General features: G+C 45.5%; 1 protein-coding gene across 1 annotated transcript in view; it reads right to left on the bottom strand.

Annotated features, from left to right (window-relative positions):
• The window catches only part of HSD17B3 (hydroxysteroid 17-beta dehydrogenase 3), a gene marked incomplete at its 5' end in the record, with an annotated part of 39314 nt that overhangs the window by 5035 nt on the left and 13845 nt on the right, over nucleotides 1-20434 (bottom strand). The window contains 5 exons of the mRNA XM_084783745.1: nucleotides 521-555; nucleotides 4269-4304; nucleotides 8276-8343; nucleotides 13005-13112; nucleotides 15026-15101. Coding sequence (XP_084639871.1) covers nucleotides 521-555; nucleotides 4269-4304; nucleotides 8276-8343; nucleotides 13005-13112; nucleotides 15026-15101 — 323 coding nt within the window. The remainder of the gene's footprint in view (nucleotides 1-520; nucleotides 556-4268; nucleotides 4305-8275; nucleotides 8344-13004; nucleotides 13113-15025; nucleotides 15102-20434) is intronic.

Here is a 20434-nt window from a genome sequence, read left to right as displayed (position 1 = left end):
CCCCCTCTGGGAAGAAATTAAACTATCAAGGATTTTCTCTTAGTGAGTAAGAGGTGTGAAAACCAGCCCCTAACAACCGTTGTCATAGGGTGACCCAGATAGGACTATCGGAGAGGCAGAGGGGCAGCTACCAGGAAAGCAGAGTACCCGTTCTAACAGAAGACAGAATTCACAATAAAAAAAGGCACGGTCTTGGTCTGAGGCCAACCGGCTTCTTTTATGGTCATTTGAGCTAATTTTGTTTTAAAGCTAAATGTGTTTGCAAATGGCTGCTCTCAATCTCCCTCTGAAACACATCACATTTGACCTTCACATATGAACATGTATGTGAAGAGCTGGCCTGGCCCAGGATGAGCTGTTTCCTCCCATAATCCCTGTGTTCTGTCTTCATAGGTTTTAAGCATCAGCTGAAACAGTTGTTTGATGAAACCAGCCCCTTCCACCATCAAGTCCCCAAGCAAGTGGCCGCCCGCCTGGGGAGGCCCGCCTGCTCTGTGCTGCCCCTGTGAGAGGCCCTTACCTTGATTCCATGTGTTTGAGAACAAGTTGTGTCATCTATAAGAGAAGGCCAGGGTTAAGCCTTGACAGAGCAACTAAGTAGCAATGAGCAGGGTCCTTGGAGGAAGTGGGGGAGGCTTAATCTTCCCAGATGACCTTGAAAATTGCTGGCAAACCTTAGAGGCCATTCTGGCAACCTGTGACTCTGGCTAGAAGCCACAGCAAGCAACCTAGACAGATGGCCAACTGTCCAGCAGCCCCTGGTTTCTCCTGGCGAAGTCTCCCTGGAACACAAGGACACTGGAACAGGGGGCATTTGGCTTAAGGTGGCAGGATCTGTAGCTGAGGTCTCAGGGTCCTCCCTGTTACCAGGGATGGAGGAAGAGTAGGGCAGCCATCACACAGTTCGCCCCAGAGTCAGAACTGAGCAAGAATCTGGCATCGCCTATACATCTCCTCAGTGCAGGTCTGAAGAAGGAGGCAAGAGGAAGCAAGGAGACCAATGGCCACAGATGCAATGTGCCCCTGTGCCTATGCAGGGGCTCTGGAGCAGCTTCTAGGGAGGCTCTCATGCCAATGCAACCATCACATACACCAGGTCTCTGTGCCAGTCCCAGAGAACACCCATTTTTTCCTGTGTTTGGGGGGTGGGGCTGTGGTGAGGAAGACCCGGAAAACAAAACAAACAAAACAAAACACCTGCCGACAGGCTCAGTGGCCCATGCCTGTAATCCCAGCAGAGGCAGGTGGATCTCTTTGAGTTTGAGGCCAGCCTCAAACACAGAGAACCCCCTCCCTCCCCTCCGCCCCTGCCCCCCCATGGGGGGTGGGGTATGGACGGAACAAAACAACAAGGATGAGTGGTCAGACAGAGTTGCACACACACTCAGGGGGCACCAGTTCTGTCTTGTTGAACACACTTGAGCACCCTCAATGTCTCAGTTGCATTGACAGCAGTGGATGCCATTGATCCCCGCCCCACAGTTCCCAGTGTCTCATTTCCGTGGTGGTTGGTTAATCTTCATCGCAGGGTCTGAAGTCACCTAAAGATTCATGTCTGGGTGTGTGCCTATGAGAGCGGTTCCAAAATGCTTAAAAGAGAAGGCCGGCCCGCCTGGAGGAGTCCTGGACTGAGTAGAAAGGAGAGGGGGACTAAGCACCAGCACCCATCTTTCTCTGCCCCCCGACTTTGGACTTTGATCACAATTTGACTAGCTGTACCCTGTGTCAGCACCATAATGGAATGTACCTTCTCTCGAGTTGCTTCTATCAGGGGCATGCGTGTACGTGTGCATGTGTGTGTGTGCATATGTGCAGTTGTGTGTGTGTGCATACATGCGTGTATGCATGTGTTTGCATGTGCCCATACATACAGAGACCAGAGGACATCAGGACTGTTCCTGTATCCCTCTTTACCTCCTTTCCTCCAGGCAGGGCCTCTTGCTGAACCCAGAACCCACTTGTTTTTTGCTAGGCTGGAAGTCAGCAGGCTGGGGTTACAGAATTGCACAGCCACACTCAACTTTTTTATGTGGGTGCCAGGGATCCAAACATGGGTCTTACTTGCAGAGCCATTTCTCCCCGGCCCGCCCCCCCAGCCTCTTTTGCATGGGAACAAGAAAATTAATTATAAAGTCCATTCTCCCACCTTCCACGTTCCTCAAACCCTTTCTTCCATCTCTGCCCTTGACTGTGTTCTGCTCCCAGACAGGACCTTTGCAACAATTAAAAGCCGTGGAATGTGCTTCCAGCCAGTCAGGCTAATGAGTGCATGGTATACTTAGAAGCTGACTTTAAATTTATTTTCTTTGTTGCTTAGAGAATTTAGTGCTATAATAAATAAAACTTAAAAAAATTGCAAATCAAAGCATTTCCTCACTAAAGGAATCAGAAGGTTGTCAAATCCCTTTGGGGGAAACCCAGATGATCAAACAGCCCAAGATTAGAAGATCAATGTTTAAAATAATGTAGAAAGGGTTTAATGGTAAGGCTTCAGCAACAGTTGAACATGTAAACCTTAAAGCCACCTCAGCTGGGACCTTTAAAAAGCACCAATTGCTCAGCATACAAAGTCTGTAAGCACTTGGGTGGGGGGCGGGGTAGGGGGGTTGGGGAAGAAAGAAACCAAGAAGGAAGTGCTGTAACATGCCAGTGTACCGACAGAAAACCAACCAATGATAGAGTAACAATTGCCAGCAAGCTTGTCTACCTTAAATAACTGGGAGATGGTGCTGGCCAGCCTCCCCTCCTGATGTTAGAAAACTGGTCCTCCACGGCCATTTTATATTGCAGACCTGAAACTGAACCCACACCACCCCCCAGCACAGTGAAATACATGACATACATACACTTGGCTTCTCCCCACAGGTCTACTGACAGGGCTACCACATACCATTGTGAACTTTGCGGATGAGGTAGATGCCCAGCTGTGGGGCAAATCCAGGCAGAAAGTTCAGAGCTCACTCACTGCCTGTATAGTGTGGTGGAGGTAGAGGGCTCTGTGCGCTCAAACGTCATGCCCCGTGGAATCTGGCTGTGTCCACTCTTAAGCAGCACCTGTTTCTAAACTGTCTTTCCAGAGGAGATGCCCTTTTCTTCTTTACACAGAGGTATAATTGGACTAGCTTTGAGGGACTCAAAGCAGACTTAGAAATTTAAGATGGTTGGACAACTTGTCCTGTGCTATCGAACTCATCAGCTTAGAACACAGTAGGTAATCCCACCGCCAATCTGTGAAGGGCACATCCTAAAACCCTGAGTTGATATGAAGCCTGAAGCCTTCATAACCTAAGGTAAGTTTAATTTACAAATTAGATGTAATAAGAGATTAATGACTAATAATAAAATATAAAAATTATAACAATAAGCTCTAATAAGACTTATGTGAATGTGGTATCTAGTCTCTTTTTTAAAAAGACTTATTTATTATTATGTATGCAGTGCTCTGCCTGCATGTACACCTTCAGGCCAGAAGAGGGCATCAGATCACATTATAGATGGCTGTGAGCCACCATATGGTTGCTGGGAATTGAACTCAGGACCTCTGGAAGAGTACTCAGTGCTCTTACCCTCTGAGCTAGCTCTCCAGACTCTCATGTCTCTCTACCTTAAAGACTCTTTCTTTTAATGTTCTAGGACCATGGCTGACCACAGATAACTAACCCACAAATAAGAAGAAATTACTGGCCCGAGACTCAGGAGTTAAGAGCATGTACTGCTCTTCCAGAGGACCTGAGTTCCATTCCCAGAACCCAGGTCAGGGAGCTCACAACCACCTGTAACTCCAGCTCCAGAGGATCTGACACAAGTGGTGTTCATAATCACCTGCCTCCCTGTAGGCATACATACATACACATCATTTAAAAATAATAAAATTACCAACTAAAGTTTTTAAAAAAGAAGAAGAGCCTACTACACAGATGGTTTTGAGCTTGATTCAACAAATACTGAGCAGGCTCTCTCTCTGTCATCTTTCCTGATGTAGTGAGTGTCTTTCTTTTACAGAGACAGCTGAACATTAAAAAGAAATTAATTGTAAGAGAATTGTTCTGAAATCTGAGGAAGTGTTGGTATCTTCAGGCCTGGTATATTCCAAATGCAAAAACAAGGTTCGGGTACTAGAGAGAATGAGCCCATTGGTGTGCTTTCCTGGTGAGAACAGAGTAAGACTTGGGGAAGATAAGACCCAGCCTGTGGTCCAGAGCAGTGCAATTTCAAGGAATGTCAGCCTCTGTATTTTAACGTGCTCAGCACAAATGTTCACCACGTACCTTGACTACGGAGGTGATGTTGCAGTGGATGAGACTCTGCAATAAATAATTACACACAAATCAGCCCACTCCTCAGAGAATTATCCCAGAACGAGGTTGGTGCTAACGAGGTGTCAAGTGGGCAAAAACCTGAGTCCCAGTGGTTCCCCATGCGCCCCTGAGCACTCTGGCTCCTAGGAGGCTCAGTGATATTGGTTTCTATGGTCCAACCTATATGCGAGCCTTAGCGGGAGAGCTGCCTTGAAAATTTGGGAAGTAATAGGATCATAGGCATCAAAGGAAGATGGATGGTCCCTGATTTCTGGTGGTTGGACTGACTTTGGATGAAGCAAAAGCAGTGGAAGTACAATAGAAATCACATTTTAAATTTTGAATGTGCAGTTTCTCCGCAGATAGTGGCATGTGGTATGAAACCCTTTCTGCCATGCTGGACCGTGACTGCATCCCTGAGTCGCCCTGAGTCACAAACCCATCCTTTCCCAGTGTGCCATGTCTGGAGCTGGGTACCCAGGAGGTTAGATGTATTGAGCCATTTTTTTTTAACTTAGGATATTTTCAACCACTGGCAGGTTTATTGGGAGGAATCTCATGATGATGGAGGACAGTGTTGAATTTCCAGCTAGAGGAAGACGCGTCTAGGAGACAATAACACCGAGGATAGATAGGTGAGCGGTCACATACTGCAAGATGGCGGCTCTGGGCTACAGATGACAGGAAAAGAGAATGCTAGTGTAGCAGGCAAGCATAGGGATGACTTAGCAACCTGGGACCGTGGCTTGGGTTATACACAATCCGCCCCCCACCGCCCAGTGATGCACCTATCAGCCTGGGACTCCCACCTGAGTGGGCTGCGTTCACCCTGCTCCACATAATGGAACATGTTACTCCTTAACAAGCCCTTGGGAACTCAGCTTCCACTCAGGTGTGCAGGTAACTAGGATGCAGAAGTCTGTTACGGATGCATGCACAGTAAAGGAATCAGTGAACTGTTGGAGGAAAGTCACTATGCCATCTTATATCTACGTATAATTGAACATGCATATGATTAAAGTCAGATGCATCATGGGGAAGTACATGCAGGGGGGCAAAGGTTTGCATTATCCAAGCCTGCCAATCAAAACAGAGAACTGCCCAGGTGATGCCCCTTAAGATCCACCTCCTCCTCTCCTTAACCCTGTAAATGAAGTTCCCAGCCATGCCGGGGCCTGGGGTGCTGCTCCACCTCTGGTGCTGGCTGTGCTCTTGCAGCAAGTCTGACCTGCACTCTCCATTTTCTTTTCGAAAAGTTCTCCCCACTTTGCAATCTGTGTGCCCTTCCTCAGGCCTGTTTTATTTGTGTCTACAAACGAGACACCAACAACCTAGAAACCCCTGGTCCAGACAGGAACTCCCTCATGGATGCTAGAATCACCTTACCCATGGTGGAGAGCGAGAGGAAGGGAGGAAGGCACAGACACAGAGAAACACGATAATGGAAGCAGCTGAAGAGAAAGACAGACTTGAAAGGCGGGGGTGGGGGGGTGGGGGTGGGGGGATGGGGGGGTGGGGGGGGTGGGAGGAGAGTGGGGGGGGTGGGGGATGTGAAACAGAGAGCACGCTTGGACAGGAGTGTGGTGGGGCTAAGCAGCAATGTCCCAGTGACCTGGGGTTCGAGCGAGCCTTGACTACCAATGGGATGCAGCGTGGAGTCACCTGAGAAAGAAAGCTCAAATGAGCATTGACTAGGTCAGCTGGGCCTGTGGGCATATCTGTAGGTATAGTCTTGATTGACATGGATGTAGGAGGGCACGGCACACTATGGGCAGAACTGTCTCTAGGCAGGCGGGCCTGGGCTGCATAAGAAAGCTAGCTGAATATGAGCCTATGAGTGAGGCAGCAGGCAGCTTTCTTCTAAGATTTCAGGTTCCTGCCATGACACCCCTTGAGAATTGGACTTTGACCTGGAGCTATGAACCAAGTAAACTCTGCCCCCTAAACAAGCTGCTTTTGGTTCATCAGCAGAAAGGAAACTAGACACCTGGCATCTAGGCCAAGCAGCAGACACAGGGCTTAAACGGACCACAGGGACACTGTGGAACTAAGGCATGAAAGTTTGCTCAGAGTGGTGCACACACCACACACACCTTAAAGATTTGGGTTGTGGAAAGGGTCAGTAAACGTGCCTCCAGGGGCTATTGAATGTATTAAAATAACAACAACAACAACAACAACAACAACAACAACAACAACAACAACAATCTTCTCCTGCCCTAAATGGCAGCTGTGAGTCTGACCTCGCTGGACTTCCAGAGCCCCTAGCCTTGCAGTCTGTTTAATATGCAGCGAGCCCTGCATTCACAGGCTCCATAGCATTGGATTCAACTAACTATAGATTAAAAACCTCCAAAGAATATCTTCCTGAGGTGTTGCTGGCTGTTGGGAGGGAGGGTGTCATTTTTTTTCTTCAGTAGCGTAGCCATGGATAAATTGCCTGTGTCCTAGGAAATAGCAGCCCAACCATGCTCATGCAAACAATCCTAGTAAATCTCAGTAGTTTGTTAGAAGCAGCAGCAGAAAAAGAAGAAGAAGAAAAAGAAGAAGAAGAAGAAGAAAAAGAAGAAGAAGAAGAAGAAGAAGAAGAGGAAGAAGAAGCAGAAGGAGAAAAAGAAGAAGAAGAAGAAGAAAAAGAAGAGGAAGAAGAAGAAAAAGAAGAAGAAGAAGAAAAAGAAGAGGAAGAAGAAGAAAAAGAAGAAGAAGAAAAAGAAGAGGAAGAAGAAGAAGAAAAAGAAGAAGAAGAAGGAGAAGAAGAAGAAGAAGAAGAAGAAGAAGAGGAAGAAGAAGAAGAAGAAGAAGGGATGACAATGTCTGGCTATTACATGCCCATTGAACTCAGGAATTCACAGTGGTGGTTGGTTGCCTGCACAAGATCAAGCCACGCAAGATTCCAGCATGGAGTGTTGAGGGGCTAATGAGTCCTGGTGCAAGCTGAGAAGTTATTAACAGTTGGTGGCTTCTGGTAGAGGGAGAGTGGGTTTTCTTTAAGGTGTAGCCCTGTTAGGTCAATCAAGTTCCAATGGATTCTGTGTTATTGGAAGAAGAAAGAGAAGGAACAGGAGGAGGAGGAGGAGGAGGAGGAGGAGGAGGAGACACAAAGTTGGAAAGGGATGGGAGGGTTCAGATGGATCTGGGAGAAGTTAAGTAGTAGAAAATGAATATTTCCACTAAAAATTTGATATTAAAAAATTTAAAGACATAAAAGTAGGAGGGGGATTTGCTGGGGAAAAGGCTCCAGATGGAGTAAGAAGGAATAGAGATACACAGACACATGTGAGAAATTATCAAAGGGCAAACTTTAAAATTAGAGTAAAATTCAAATTTTTAAAAGACAAAGTATTTAAGAAAATAGATTTGCTTAGTTAATAACTCCCCCCCCCAAACAATCACATCTGTACTGAACATGACGAGGCTCGCATTGCTTTGTCTTTATTCTGTAAATAGTATGGCGTGGTGACTGTTCTCACACATTTATGTTACATTAGTGATCAGCTGCCCGGGGGAAGACCTGTATAGCTTGGCAGTGAACACGACGCCAGATTAGCAGGGGCTTGGCAGCTGCGCATTTCAGTATCTAAGAGGTGTCAAGCCCTCAGATATGAGAGATGTCTAGACTTCCCTCTCACTGAAAGTTGGCTACATCTTATCACTCAAGACAGAAGTGGCCAAAAGCTGGCTGCTCCCACGATATCAGAGCTATGAATTTGTTGGGCAAAATTCCTTTTTTATGAAGCAGAGCACAGATTCCCCAGAAGAACGGCACAGTGGTTAGGAAGTGTGGTGGGCAGAGAAGAGCAGAGATGAAAAGGCACTGTGTGTATACTTCTAGGGCGGAGAGGAAAATACCCAGGCAGCCACCATGCAGCAGAGTCTGGTCTAACCTGTTTCCTGTTTCTTTTCCCTGAGTCCTGGTGATCAAGCCAGGTGTCCATATCTGGCTGAAAGAGAAGCAGACACAAAGGGCAAAAGCTCACCTGGATCTCACCTGGTGTGCTCAGGAAATGGCTTGGTAACAGGCTGGGGAGCATTCCAACATTGTTGACTGGCACAAAGGGGCAAAGCAAAGAATGTCAGAACAGGTGAGAAATCTCCTTACAGAAACATGTACAAAGTGACTTCTGTTCACCGGTGCTCATTGCAATATGACTTAATAACAACAGGGAAAGTGGATGTAGGCTAGAAAGATGACGTGGTGAATAAAGTGACTATTACACAAAGATGGGGACCTAAATTTGATCCCCAGCACCTATATTAAACTAGAAAGAAAAGGAGAAAGGAAGGGAGGGAGGGAGGAAGGTAGAAAGGAGGGAGAGAAGGATGGATGGAGAGAGGGAGGGAGGGAAGAAGGTAGAAGGCATGGGTGAGGGGAGGGAAGGACGGAGTAAGGGAGGCAGGCAAGCTGGGGGGTGGAGAGCCGACTCATTGATTAAGAACATTGCTCCTCTTGCAGAGGAACCAAAGTTCAGTTCCCAGCATCTGCACTGGGTGGATCACAAATACACTACAGTGCATATTTATGACCTTAGCAGGGCTGAAGCTCACTGCACAGTGAGCCTAGTGGTATATGTGAGCTCCAGGTTCAGAGAAAGACCATGGCTCAAAATATAAGATGGAGAATAATAGAAAACACTTGACATTAACCATTGGCCTCCACTTGTATACACACACACACACACACACACATACACACACACACACACACACACACACACACACACACACACACACTGTGGCTATTTAGAATATAGACATTAGAAAACAACATTCACGATACAAGTTTTTTTTTTTTTTAAACTATGCACTATAACCATAAACTTCTAATTCTTCTTCCTCCACCTCCTGAGTGCTTGGATCACAGATGTGCACCAACATGCTTGCTTTGTAAGGTGCTGAAGAGGGAGCAAGCCCTCTACCAGCCAAGGTGCACCTCCAGTTCTCTGTTTCTGGTTTAATACACTATACAAAACAGTGTATAGATACAATCTCAGTTTTGAAAAATCCCTTGGAAGGATATGAACCAAAATGCTGTCACAGTTTGGGGGACTTTAAGAAATTTGTCCTTCGCTTTCTCCTGCTTCCTAGAGACACAGCCAACAGAGCTCCAAACCCTCCCCTCTGGAGGAGGCCTGACTGCCTCAAGATCACCCAGGCCTGTGGGTTCCCGGGAACAGCCAAGTCAGAACCCATGCAGCCTTTCTCCTGCCTCCCAGGGGACACAGTCTACAGAGCTCCATAATCTCCCTTCCCAATCATCCAGGCCTACAGGTATCCAGAAACAGCCAGTTCAGAGGTATACAAATTGGAAAGGAAGAAGTTAAAGTATCCCTATCTACAGGTGATATGGTAGCATGTGTAACTGACCCTCAAAATTCTACGAGAAAACTCCTACAGATGATAAACATCTTCAGGAAAGTGGTGGCTGGACACAAAATTAACTCAAAACTGTCAGTAGCCCTCCTTTATGCAAAAGACAAATGGGCCAATAAAGAAATTAGTGAAACACCACACTTTACAATAGCCAGAAACAATATAAAGTATCTTGGTGTAACTATAACCAAGCAAGTCAAAGACCTGTATGATAAGAATTTTAAGTCTCTGAAAAAAAGTTGAAGAAGATATCAGAAGATGGAAAGATCTCCCATGTTCACGGATTGGTAGGATTAACACAGTAAAAATGGCCATCTTACCGAAAAGCAATCTATAGATTCAATGCAATTCCCATCAAGATACGAACACAATTCTTTACAGACTTTGGGACAATTCTCAACTTCATGTGGAAAAACAAAAAATCCAGAATAACTAAAAGAATCCTAAACAATAAAAGAACTTCTGGAGGTGTCTCCATCCCTGACTTCAAGCTATACTACAGAGCAATAGTAATAAAAACATGGTACTGGTGTAGAAACAGACTGGTTGGTCAATAAAATTGAATAGAAGGCTCAGAAATAAATCCACACACTTATGGACACTTGATGCTTGACAAAGAAGCCAAAACCATGGAAAAAAGAAAGCATCTTCAACCAATGGTGCTGGTCTAACTGGGTGTCGGCACATAGAAAAGAATGCAAATATATCCATATTTATCATCCTGCACAAAACCCAAGTCCAAGTGGATCAAAGACCTCAACATAAAGCCAGAAGCACTAAATCTTTTAGAAGAGAAAGTGGGAAGGATCCTTGAACTCATTGGACAGGGGACAATTTCCTGACAGAACACCAACAGCTCAAGCTCTATGACCAACAATTAATAAATGGGACCTTATGAAAATGAAAAGCTTCTGTAAGGCAAAGGACACTGTCAACAGAACAAAATGACAGCCTACAGACTGGGAAAAAATCTTCACCAACCCTACATCTGACAAAAGTCTAATATCCAAGATATATAAAGAACTCAAGAAATTAAATACCAACAAACCAAATAATCAATTAAGAATTCAATTAAAAACAAAACTAAACAGAGAAGTCTCAACAGATGAATTTCAAATGGCCAAGAAGCATTTAAAGAAATGCTCAATGTCCCTAGTCATCTTGGAAATGCAAATCAAAATGACTCTGAGATTCTATCTAATACTCATCAGAATGGCTAAGATCAAAAACTCAAGTGACAGCACATGCTGGCAAGGATGTGGAGAAAGTGGAACGTTCCTCCATTGCTGGTGGAAGTGCAAACTTGTACAACCACTTTGGAAATCATTCTGGAGCTTTCTCAGAAAATTGGAAATACCTTAAGATCTAGATACACCACTCCTGGGCATATATCCAAAAGATGCTCCACCATACAACAAGGACATTTGCTCAACTATGTTCATATTAGCTTTATTTGTAATAGCCAGAAACTGGAAACAACCTAAATGCCCTTCAACCAAAGAATGGACAAAGAAAATATGATACATTTACACAGTGGAATACTACTTAGCTACTAAAAACAAGGAATCATGAAGTTTGAGCACAAATGGATGGAACTAGGAAAAAAAAAATCATCCTGAATGAGGTAACCCAGACCCAGAAAGGCACACATGGTATATACTCACTTATTAGTGGATATTAGCCATACAGTGCAGGATAGCCAAAGAAGTTAAGTAACAAGGAGGGCCCAAGGGAGAATGTTTGAATCTCACTCAGAAGGGGAAATAGAATAGACAATGGAAGTGGTTGAAGAGAGAGAACAGGATAGGAGAGGGAGTGCTGAGGGAAATGAGGACGGGGATCAGATGTAGGGAGAGCAGGGAAAAGGAGGACAGAGGGTTAGCAGAGAGAAGAAACTGAGGGAGAGGGCATCTCTGAGACAAGCTGGAGACTTGTTACAACAGGGTTATGTTCCTGAAAGGATAAGGTAGTGACTCTAGTAGCAGGGGTCATAGAGATTGAAGAGGCTACCCACTAACCAGACAAAATTCCTAGTGGAGGGAGGGGGACACCAACTGACTCACAAAAACTTTGACCCAAAATTTATGCTGCCTACAAGATGAGCAGGGATTAAGCTAGAGCAGAGATCGAGGGCATATCCAACCAATGCCTGGCCCAACCTGAGATCCACACCAAGGCAGAGAGCCAACCCCTGATGCTATTTGTGACCCTCTGCTATGCTTGCAGGCTAGGAGCCTGGCATAGCTGTCCTCTGAGAGGCTCCACCCAGATGCTGAGACTCACAGCCAAATGTGGGGGGAGTGCAGGGAGCCCCGTGGAAGAGTGGGGGTAAAGAAAGAAGGAGCTGGAGCAGACAGGAGCGCCACAAGAAGTCCAGCAGAGACAACTCATCTGGCATCAGGGGAGCTTGCCGAGACTGAAGCACCAACCAAGGAAAGGCATCGCTGGACCTAGGCCCCTACATATATGCACCCGATGGGCAGCTTGGTCTTCGTGCTGGTCCTCTAGTAAGAGGCGTGGGGCTGTCTCTGACATGGACTCTGTTGCCTGCTTTTGATCACTTTCCCTAGCCAGACTGCCTTGCCAAGCCACCGAGGAAGAAGATGTGCTCAGTCCTGGTGTGACCTGATGTGCTGGAGTGGGCTGGCGGGGGGGGGGGGGGCTCCTCTTTTCTGAAGGGGAGGGGAGGGGGACTAGGGTGAAGAGGAAGGGAGGGTGGGACCAAGAGGAGAAAGGGCTACTACTGGGATGTAAAGTGAATAAATAATAAGCAATAATAAAAAGAAATTTATCCTTTACGTGTTTATTTACTCTTTCCAAATTTTTCTGAAATGATGTATTTATATATATATATATATATATTTTTTTTTTACTTGTGAAAATGGAATCATGGCTTACATTTTATGCGAACTTTAAAATGCAGGTCTTACTCCCTTCTATGTAATGCTGACAGTGTATTCTGCGTGTGATTGCAGGATGTCTTGTCTATAAATACAGAAAAACATCTTGATTTCTGAGTAAGAAGCAAGTCCTGTTTCCCCACCGTCTGTGTGTCTGTATGAGCACACGGTATGCCATGCCATGTGTGTGGTGCTCAGAGAACAACTTGAAAGACTCAGTCCTTGCCTTCCGCCACGTGGATCTCAGGGATCGAACTCGGGTCATCAGACGTGGTGATGGGTGCCCTTTTACAGCAAGCCGTCTCACCAGCCCCCTTCCACTTTAATACTGCGACATAGTTGTGAGTTTAGTGTACGCTATCACAAAATAAAGCGTAACTAGGGGATTGTCATGCTTATATGCAACACCAATATTTGAACGTTTCAATGTACTTACCTAAAATTCCAATCTCTAAGCCTTTAAGTTTTTCTTTAATATGGTCATAGACATCTTCTCTGGTAAAATCTGCTTGCACAATCTTCACACGGCTTCCAGTGGTCCACTCTGTGTGAGAGAGCACAGATTTCTAACAAGTTCCCAGCACTAAAAATACATTTTTGTGGGACTGGAGAGGTGGTTCATCAGCTAAGAATACTTTCCGCTCTTAAAGAAGAGTGGAGGTCAGTTCCCAGCACCCACATCGGGTGGCTCACAACCCCTGTACCTCCAGCTGCAGGGGATCTGACGGCCTCTTCAGGCACCTGCACACGTGTGTGCACACCCACACAGTCACACACCGACACAATTAAAAGTAACAATGAAGCATTTTTAGAAAGAGCTGGGACTGTGCTTCTCAAAGCCATATCAAAATCATTGGGAATCTTGCTAGATAGTCCAGCTTTTTCTCTCTACCCCAGACCTGCTGGTTTAGACACAGTGGGCGGAGCCAGACTGGTCCCCACAAGCCACTAGGCAATCGACACAGACATAAGTTTGAGGCCCTGGAGGAAGGTTGTAAACACCATCTGATGCTTTCACAGCTCAGTAGACAGAAGCATCCTTTGCATGCATCCTCTACAATCTACACACATGGCAGCTTGTCCCCCTCAAGCCCTGAGTGGGCCGACACTCTTCTTCCCATTTTCCAGGGCAGCAAACTGAGGTTCTGAGCAGCTGACTAACGTGTCCAAGGTACCTATGCTTCACTCTTCCCTAGTGTGCCTTGTCAGCTGTGTTGCGCTGACTTGCCCGATGAAGGCGTGTGCAGGCAGCAGGAACAGCGGGGAGGGTGCCCCAGTCTCTCTGAGAACTGCCTCAGCTTTGTGTCTAGACCCAGCTCCTCTGAACCAAGCAATCATGACACGCAGCATGAGACTCAGGGGTCCTTTAATGGAGAGGACATGACTTGCTTTCCAAGAACCTGATAAAAAGCACATTTAACACCACGAGGAAAATGTTGAAGAATGCCTGGTCCTAATCGGAGTGATTTTTAATAACCAGATCCAGAACCGAAGCCAAATTCATTAGCTCAAGGGCAGTGGGCTTCCACAGTTTGCCTGTATAACCTCCACCCCACAACCAGCGAAACAAGGCTGGCCCAGTACAGCCTGTTATGGCTTAAAAAGTCTTCATAATTGGGGCTGGAGAGATGGCTCAGTGGTTAAGAGCACTGGCTGCTCTTCCAGAAGTCCTGAGTTCAATTCCCAGCAACCACATGATGACTTATAACCATCTGTAATGGAATCAGATTCCCTCTTCTGGTGTCTACAAAAACAGAGCATTTCATATACATAAAATAAATAAAAAAACAAATCTTTGAAAAAAAAGTCTTCATAATTAAAGATCCATGCCTTCGTAGTGCTAATCTGGCTAGTTATTAACTTAATTGTTAAGAGTTGAATACCTAAAAAATAAGGATTATGGCTATTTTTACTTAAAAAATTAAACAATTTACACAAGGCATAATCTATAAAAGATGTCTATGTGTAACCTTTGTGACTATACACGGCAGCCCTCAGTCATATATTTTTCTCTTTGAAATATTTATTTTTGATTTTTTGTGGCTTGGTGGTTTTGCCTTCATGTGTGTCTGTATAAAGGTGCCGGATCCTCTAGACCTGGAGTTGCTGACAGCTGTGAACTGCCGTGTGGGTGGGAGCTGAGCTACTTCTCCAGCTCCATCTTTTTCTTTTTTTTTACCCTGATGACTATCAGTTAGCATTCTTCACCCTCCTGCAAGGGGCAGGAACATGGGTGCAAAGAACTGATGTGGTCCCTGGCTCTGAAGGGAAGGACAGAAGCTAAGCGGCTCTGGCTGAGCAGAGCTGATGCTAAAGATCAGGCCAGAGAAAATGGCCCTGCTGTGCCTAAGCCTACTGCAGCCTCATTCAGGCCACAGGACTCAGGGTGAGCGAGGCTCCCGGCAGCAGGGCAGTGCCACGACTGGCTGGCTCCGTACACACAAACACCCGACTCACCAATCTCCTCTGCAATGGCCTGAAGCTTCTCCAGTGTCCGGCTGATGAGCACAACATTAAGTCCATGTCTGGCCAGCTGCAGGCAGGGATGGAAGGACCAGAAAGATGCTAAGCGGATGGAAGGCCTTCGTGACATACCTGTTCGCAGCAGGAGTCATCTGCTTCCCCTGGGCTAATATGTGATGGACATTCCTGAGCTATGAGTGAAACAGCCATTGTGGATGGGGCTGAAGCCAACCATGTAACAGCCATGCTCTGCGCACATCATGTGGCCAGAGCCACTGTGAGAAGCCTTCTTGTGTCGGCCCACGGTCTGAGGATCCCTATTTGAAACTGGTAGGACTCACTGTAGACAATGACAGAGCCTGGGGGAGCTGTGTCTCAGTAGCTGTAAACCTTACTTTTTGAGTCAGAGCCTAATCTGAGTCAGAGACTCATCAACTAGGCTCAACTTGCTGGCCAACAAGCCCAAGGGTCTGCCTGCCCCTACCTCCCTAGTGGTGGGCTCACAAGCATATATAACATTGCCCAGAATTTTCATGCGTGCTTGGGGACCAAACCCAGTCCTTGGGCTTGCAGGGCAAGCACTTTTATGACTGAGCTATCCCTCCACCACCTTTTAAGAACTATCGAGAGACCATCAGGGCAGAAGGGCTTACACGCAACGCAAAGGCACTGTGAGCTCTGGTTATCTTCTGACAAAGCATCTCAAAGAGCTACATGGTACCCAGAGACTTGAGGTGCACATCAGAGACTATCAGATTCCTGTTTCTGGATGTTCTCACTAATAATACTCATGCGTTAAAAAAAAAAAAAAAATCTTCCTTGGGCTCCGTGGCCCCTGCACTTGTTTGCAATTCCACATCGTTGAATTTCACTCCCTGGAAATACAATGATTCCGTAGTCATTCAGCATGAGTTACCACTCTCCTTCCTTCGTTGGAACACCGATTTGAAACTCTCCTAATCTATTTCCCAAATTGCAACTCGTAAGACCCCGATAACTTTAACCCTTTAGCTTTTGTAGTTTGGGGTCCAGATTGATCATTAAGGCTTTTACCTGGCACTGGAAACCAGTGTGAGAGGGGTCTCAAAAACCTCTTGGTCTTGGTTATATCTTCCTCGTGTAGTAAGATGTGAAAGTGGAATTCTCAAGAGAGGTGCTGAGCTGGAATACGCATCACCAGGGCTGGGAGGATGCCCTGTCAGTGAAGTGCTTGCCACACAAGAATGAAGACTGGCATTCCAACCTGGGTGCCCATGTGAAAAGCCAAACACAGTAGCACCACCAATAATCCTAGTGCTAGGGAGACAGAAACAGGAGGACCCCAGAGACAACGTGCCTAACCAGTTACTGAGCTTGAAGAGGCCCTGTCTCAAAAAAAAAAAAAAAAAAAAAAAAAAAAAAAAAAAAGGGGAGTAGCAAGAGACACCCAACATCAGTCTCTGGCCTCCAAATATACAGATGAATACACACGAATATGCACATGCACCTGCACACACACACACACACACACACACACACACACACACAGTAGATAGCAGATCATAAGATGATTTCAGAGAGAGAACAAAAAGGCCAATGTTTGTGATATTGTGATCACATTTGCTTCTTGCATCTAGCTGGTACAGAGCTTCCAGGCCCTTATAGCATGTTGGGGATGATACCTATGTTTCCTGTGCATGAGAAAATGATAGAGCATCATTCCACACGGGACAGAGATGACAGGAACATCCTGTGCTTCTTCTTTGGTCTTGATCCCTCATTCCTGGCCCCCTGAAATCCTGGGAGTATTCTAAGTGTTATGTGTGTCCCAGCATACCAATGGGTCAGCTGCTGTCTGGAGACCCTACATAGCTTCAGGGTTCAGGATGGAAAATTGTATAACTTTGGAGTGTTTGTGTTACAACAACAAGAGCAAATGAACGCAGTGAAGACCAACCAAAAGAAAAAGGCACCTCTATTAATGTCAACCAAAATCAGCATTAAGGCAAATGAATACTGTTATAAATAGACATCGTAAAAGGCTAGCTCCTCCTGGAGACATCCCAGTTCTAACCCTTGTTACCTAGATGAAAAGCTTTCCATAGGAGAGTTAGAACAACGGGAGGTAAAAACGCACCAGCTCAGCTGAAGGTTCTAATTGTCAGACAAGCAAGTAGAGATTTATAAGAAAACAGACTATATAAACCACACAAATAATAAGTGGGGTCTTATGAACACATAGAAACATGAAGCAAGAGTTGATGTTCTGAACGTTCTCTCTGTGAGAAGTCTGATAACGGCTGGAGAGAGGGCTCAAGTGTTAGAGTACTTGCTGCTCTTAATTTTGTCTCCAGCTTTAGGGGACCTTCTGACATCTACAGGCACCTGCACTCTATGCACACACCCCTTCCCCAATGCATAGACAAAATTTAAAACTTAATTTAAAAAGATATGTGTATACATGCTCTTATATACATAGACTAACATACAAACAACATATTCGCTTTTTTTATTCGTTTGTTTGTTTTTGAGACAGGGTTTCTCTGTGTTGTCTCGGCTGTCCTGGAATCACTTTGTAGACTAGGCTGGCCTCGAACTCATAGCAATCCACCTGCCTCTGCCTCCTGAGTGCTGGGATTAAAGGTGTGCTCCACCGTGCCTGGCTAACATATGCTTTCTTTAATTGGCACGTAGTAATTTTAATGTAACATTTCAATACATATTTCCAGTGTGTTATAATCACCTTGAGGGCCTAGAATAGCTGTCATCTCAAATATGGATCATTTATTTGTGTTTGAATATGCAAAACCTTCTCTTCTATTTTGAAATAATCAATGAAATTGTTATCAAAATCTCTGAACTTTGTAAACTCTCTGGCCACACTAGCACCAGATAAAGAGTGCTACGAGCTGTTTCTAAAGCTATTAGCCCAAGTGCATTTCTCTGCCCCAGAGCTGAGCCCAGGGCATTTAGAACAAAAAGGAGAGGAGCCTTAACATCCACCAACCAGGCAGGACATAAGAAGAGACTCGCCTCTCCTATAGGCTGCACAGGGAACCTGCACAACAGTGTTGCACAGCAGCCTCTTCCTCCCTGAACAGCTGGCCCAGACACATTGGTGGGAGGCAGTGAGCATGCAGGGCAGAGCAAAGGGGAAGAGGCTAGCAAGGAAGAGCCTCTGGAGACCATGTTTAAAACAACCAAGGCTGTGGTCCTCAGAGGAGCGAGAGAAAAACCAGAAGGGCTGCTCCTCAAAGCTGCGTTGAGATGACGCTGCATGCAACCTGTAAATCCCAGCACAGAGGCAGGGGGACTGCTCCAAGTTTGAAGTTATCCTGAGCTCTGTAACAAAACCCTGCCTCAATAACAAATGCAATCTTAATTGAAGTACATGCTGAGCTATACAATAAGGACTTTCTTTTTTTTTAAAAGTTATTCTTAATTTTTACATTGAAAAAGAACATAGCAAAATAAAGCAGGTCTGGAGGGACAGTGCAGCTGGTAAAGCCATTGCTATGCAAAGCCAGGCCAGGTAGCACACACCCATCGTACTGCTCACACAGTAAAGCTAAGAAGGGAGGCAGAGAAGGGCAAGTCCCCAGAAGCTCACAGACCAGCTGGCCTGGCATATAAAGCATATAGCAAGAAATCCTGTCTCAAACAAGGCAGAAGGTAGGGCCAATGCTCAAAAATGTCCTCTGACCTTCCACTGTGGAAGGCAAACATTTGCCTGCATGCATGTACACATACATGTACACGCACATGTACACACTTGCATACATACATGCACATACACAGATAAACACACACATGCACACACAGCAAGAGGAACACACACACTGCGGCGAACGTTTTCCTGTGCATACACCGCCACACACAGACATACACACACACACACACACACACACACACACACACACACACACGCACACACAAAGACATTAAATATCAACTTTATTTTAATTAAGAAAATGAAACACATCAGTTGAAAGGTTGACAGGTAGCTATGGCACTGCTCTGATAGAAACGAAAAAGGGGACAGAGAAATGGAGGCTTCAGAACCTGGATAATAGCTCTAGAGACGATGTCATCAAACATCTTCACCAAAAGAGTCCCAGGAGGCAACCATGAGATGGATGGGAGGGCGTAGAAACACCAACTATGCTGCCCCTGGGGTTTGCCTGGGCTCAGCTGTCTTGTCTCTCCTGGTTTCTTCTTGTTTTCTAAAGTGGGGATGGAGCCTTCCTAGTGAGTCTTATGAACGAGGTGACAGCTTTATAACAAACACAATTCCTGCTAAAGTTCTTTAAAATTGATTAAGAGGCCAGGCCAGGGCTGAAGAGATGGCTCAGCAGTGAAGAGCACTTGCGGCTCTTGCAGAGGACTCAGGTCCAGTTTGCAGAACGCACATCAGATGACTAACAGTCACTTCAGTTTCTGAGGTCTGGCACCCTTGCTTAACCCCTGTCAACACCAGGTACCCATGCAATACACGTAAATACATGTGGGTAAAACACTCATACACATAAAATAATCTTTTTTGTTTAGTTGGTTTTGTTGTGTTTTTTTGAAACAGGGTTTTTCCGTGTACCAGACCCCTGGCTGTCCTTGACTCACTTTATAGACCAAGTTGGCCTTGAACTCACAGAGATCTGCCTGCTTCTGCCTTTAATCCCATCACTAAGAAGGCAGATGGATCTCTGTAAGTTTGAGACCAGCCTGGTCTACATTGTGCCAATACTATGTAGAGAGACTCTGTCTCAAGAAAAACAAAAACAAGTTGGGGGGTGGTAGCACACACCTTTAATCCCAGCACTCGGAAGCAGAAGCAGGTAGATCTCTGTGAATTTGAGGCCAGTCTGGACTACAAAGTGAGTTCCAGAACAGCCAGGGCTGCACAGAGAAACACTGTCTCATAAAACAAAAAATAAAATAAAATAAGGCAATAAGATTATAAACAAGAATCTTAAATTGTTCCACAAAGAGAATTCCAAGCACAGATTATCCTCCTGGTAAACTCTAACAAACATTGCAAAAAAACCCAATCATTCCGAAATTACATAATCCTTTAAAAGAATAAAAGGAGGCCAAGTTCTCTCTTTTTATGTAGTGCCTATAACCTTGACACTTTAGGCTCTCTGGAGAACAAACACCATCGTTTGAGAGTGCTGACCATCAGGAAACACGGCCCATGACTCGGCAGTTCTCTTCTCATGGATGCTGTCCACTTGCCTGTCTGTCCTCTAGGAGACAGGAATAGATGTAAGGGGGAAAACATGGTGTCTGCTGACTGATGAAACCGTAACTATATTGGGATGCACTGGGATGCTATTATAGAGTGATAACTGCTCTACAACACTGAAAGTCAGAGGACCACCTTCAGCACGGATGAACTTTTAAAACGAGGCCAGATAGAAAAGGTAA

Source organism: Acomys minous (genome assembly GCF_964271855.1).
Source record: "Acomys minous genome assembly, chromosome: 5".
In the NCBI taxonomy this organism is placed as follows: Eukaryota; Metazoa; Chordata; class Mammalia; order Rodentia; family Muridae; genus Acomys; species Acomys minous.
Note: the sequence above shows the minus strand (reverse complement) of the source record. Positions and strands in the feature narration are given on the sequence as shown.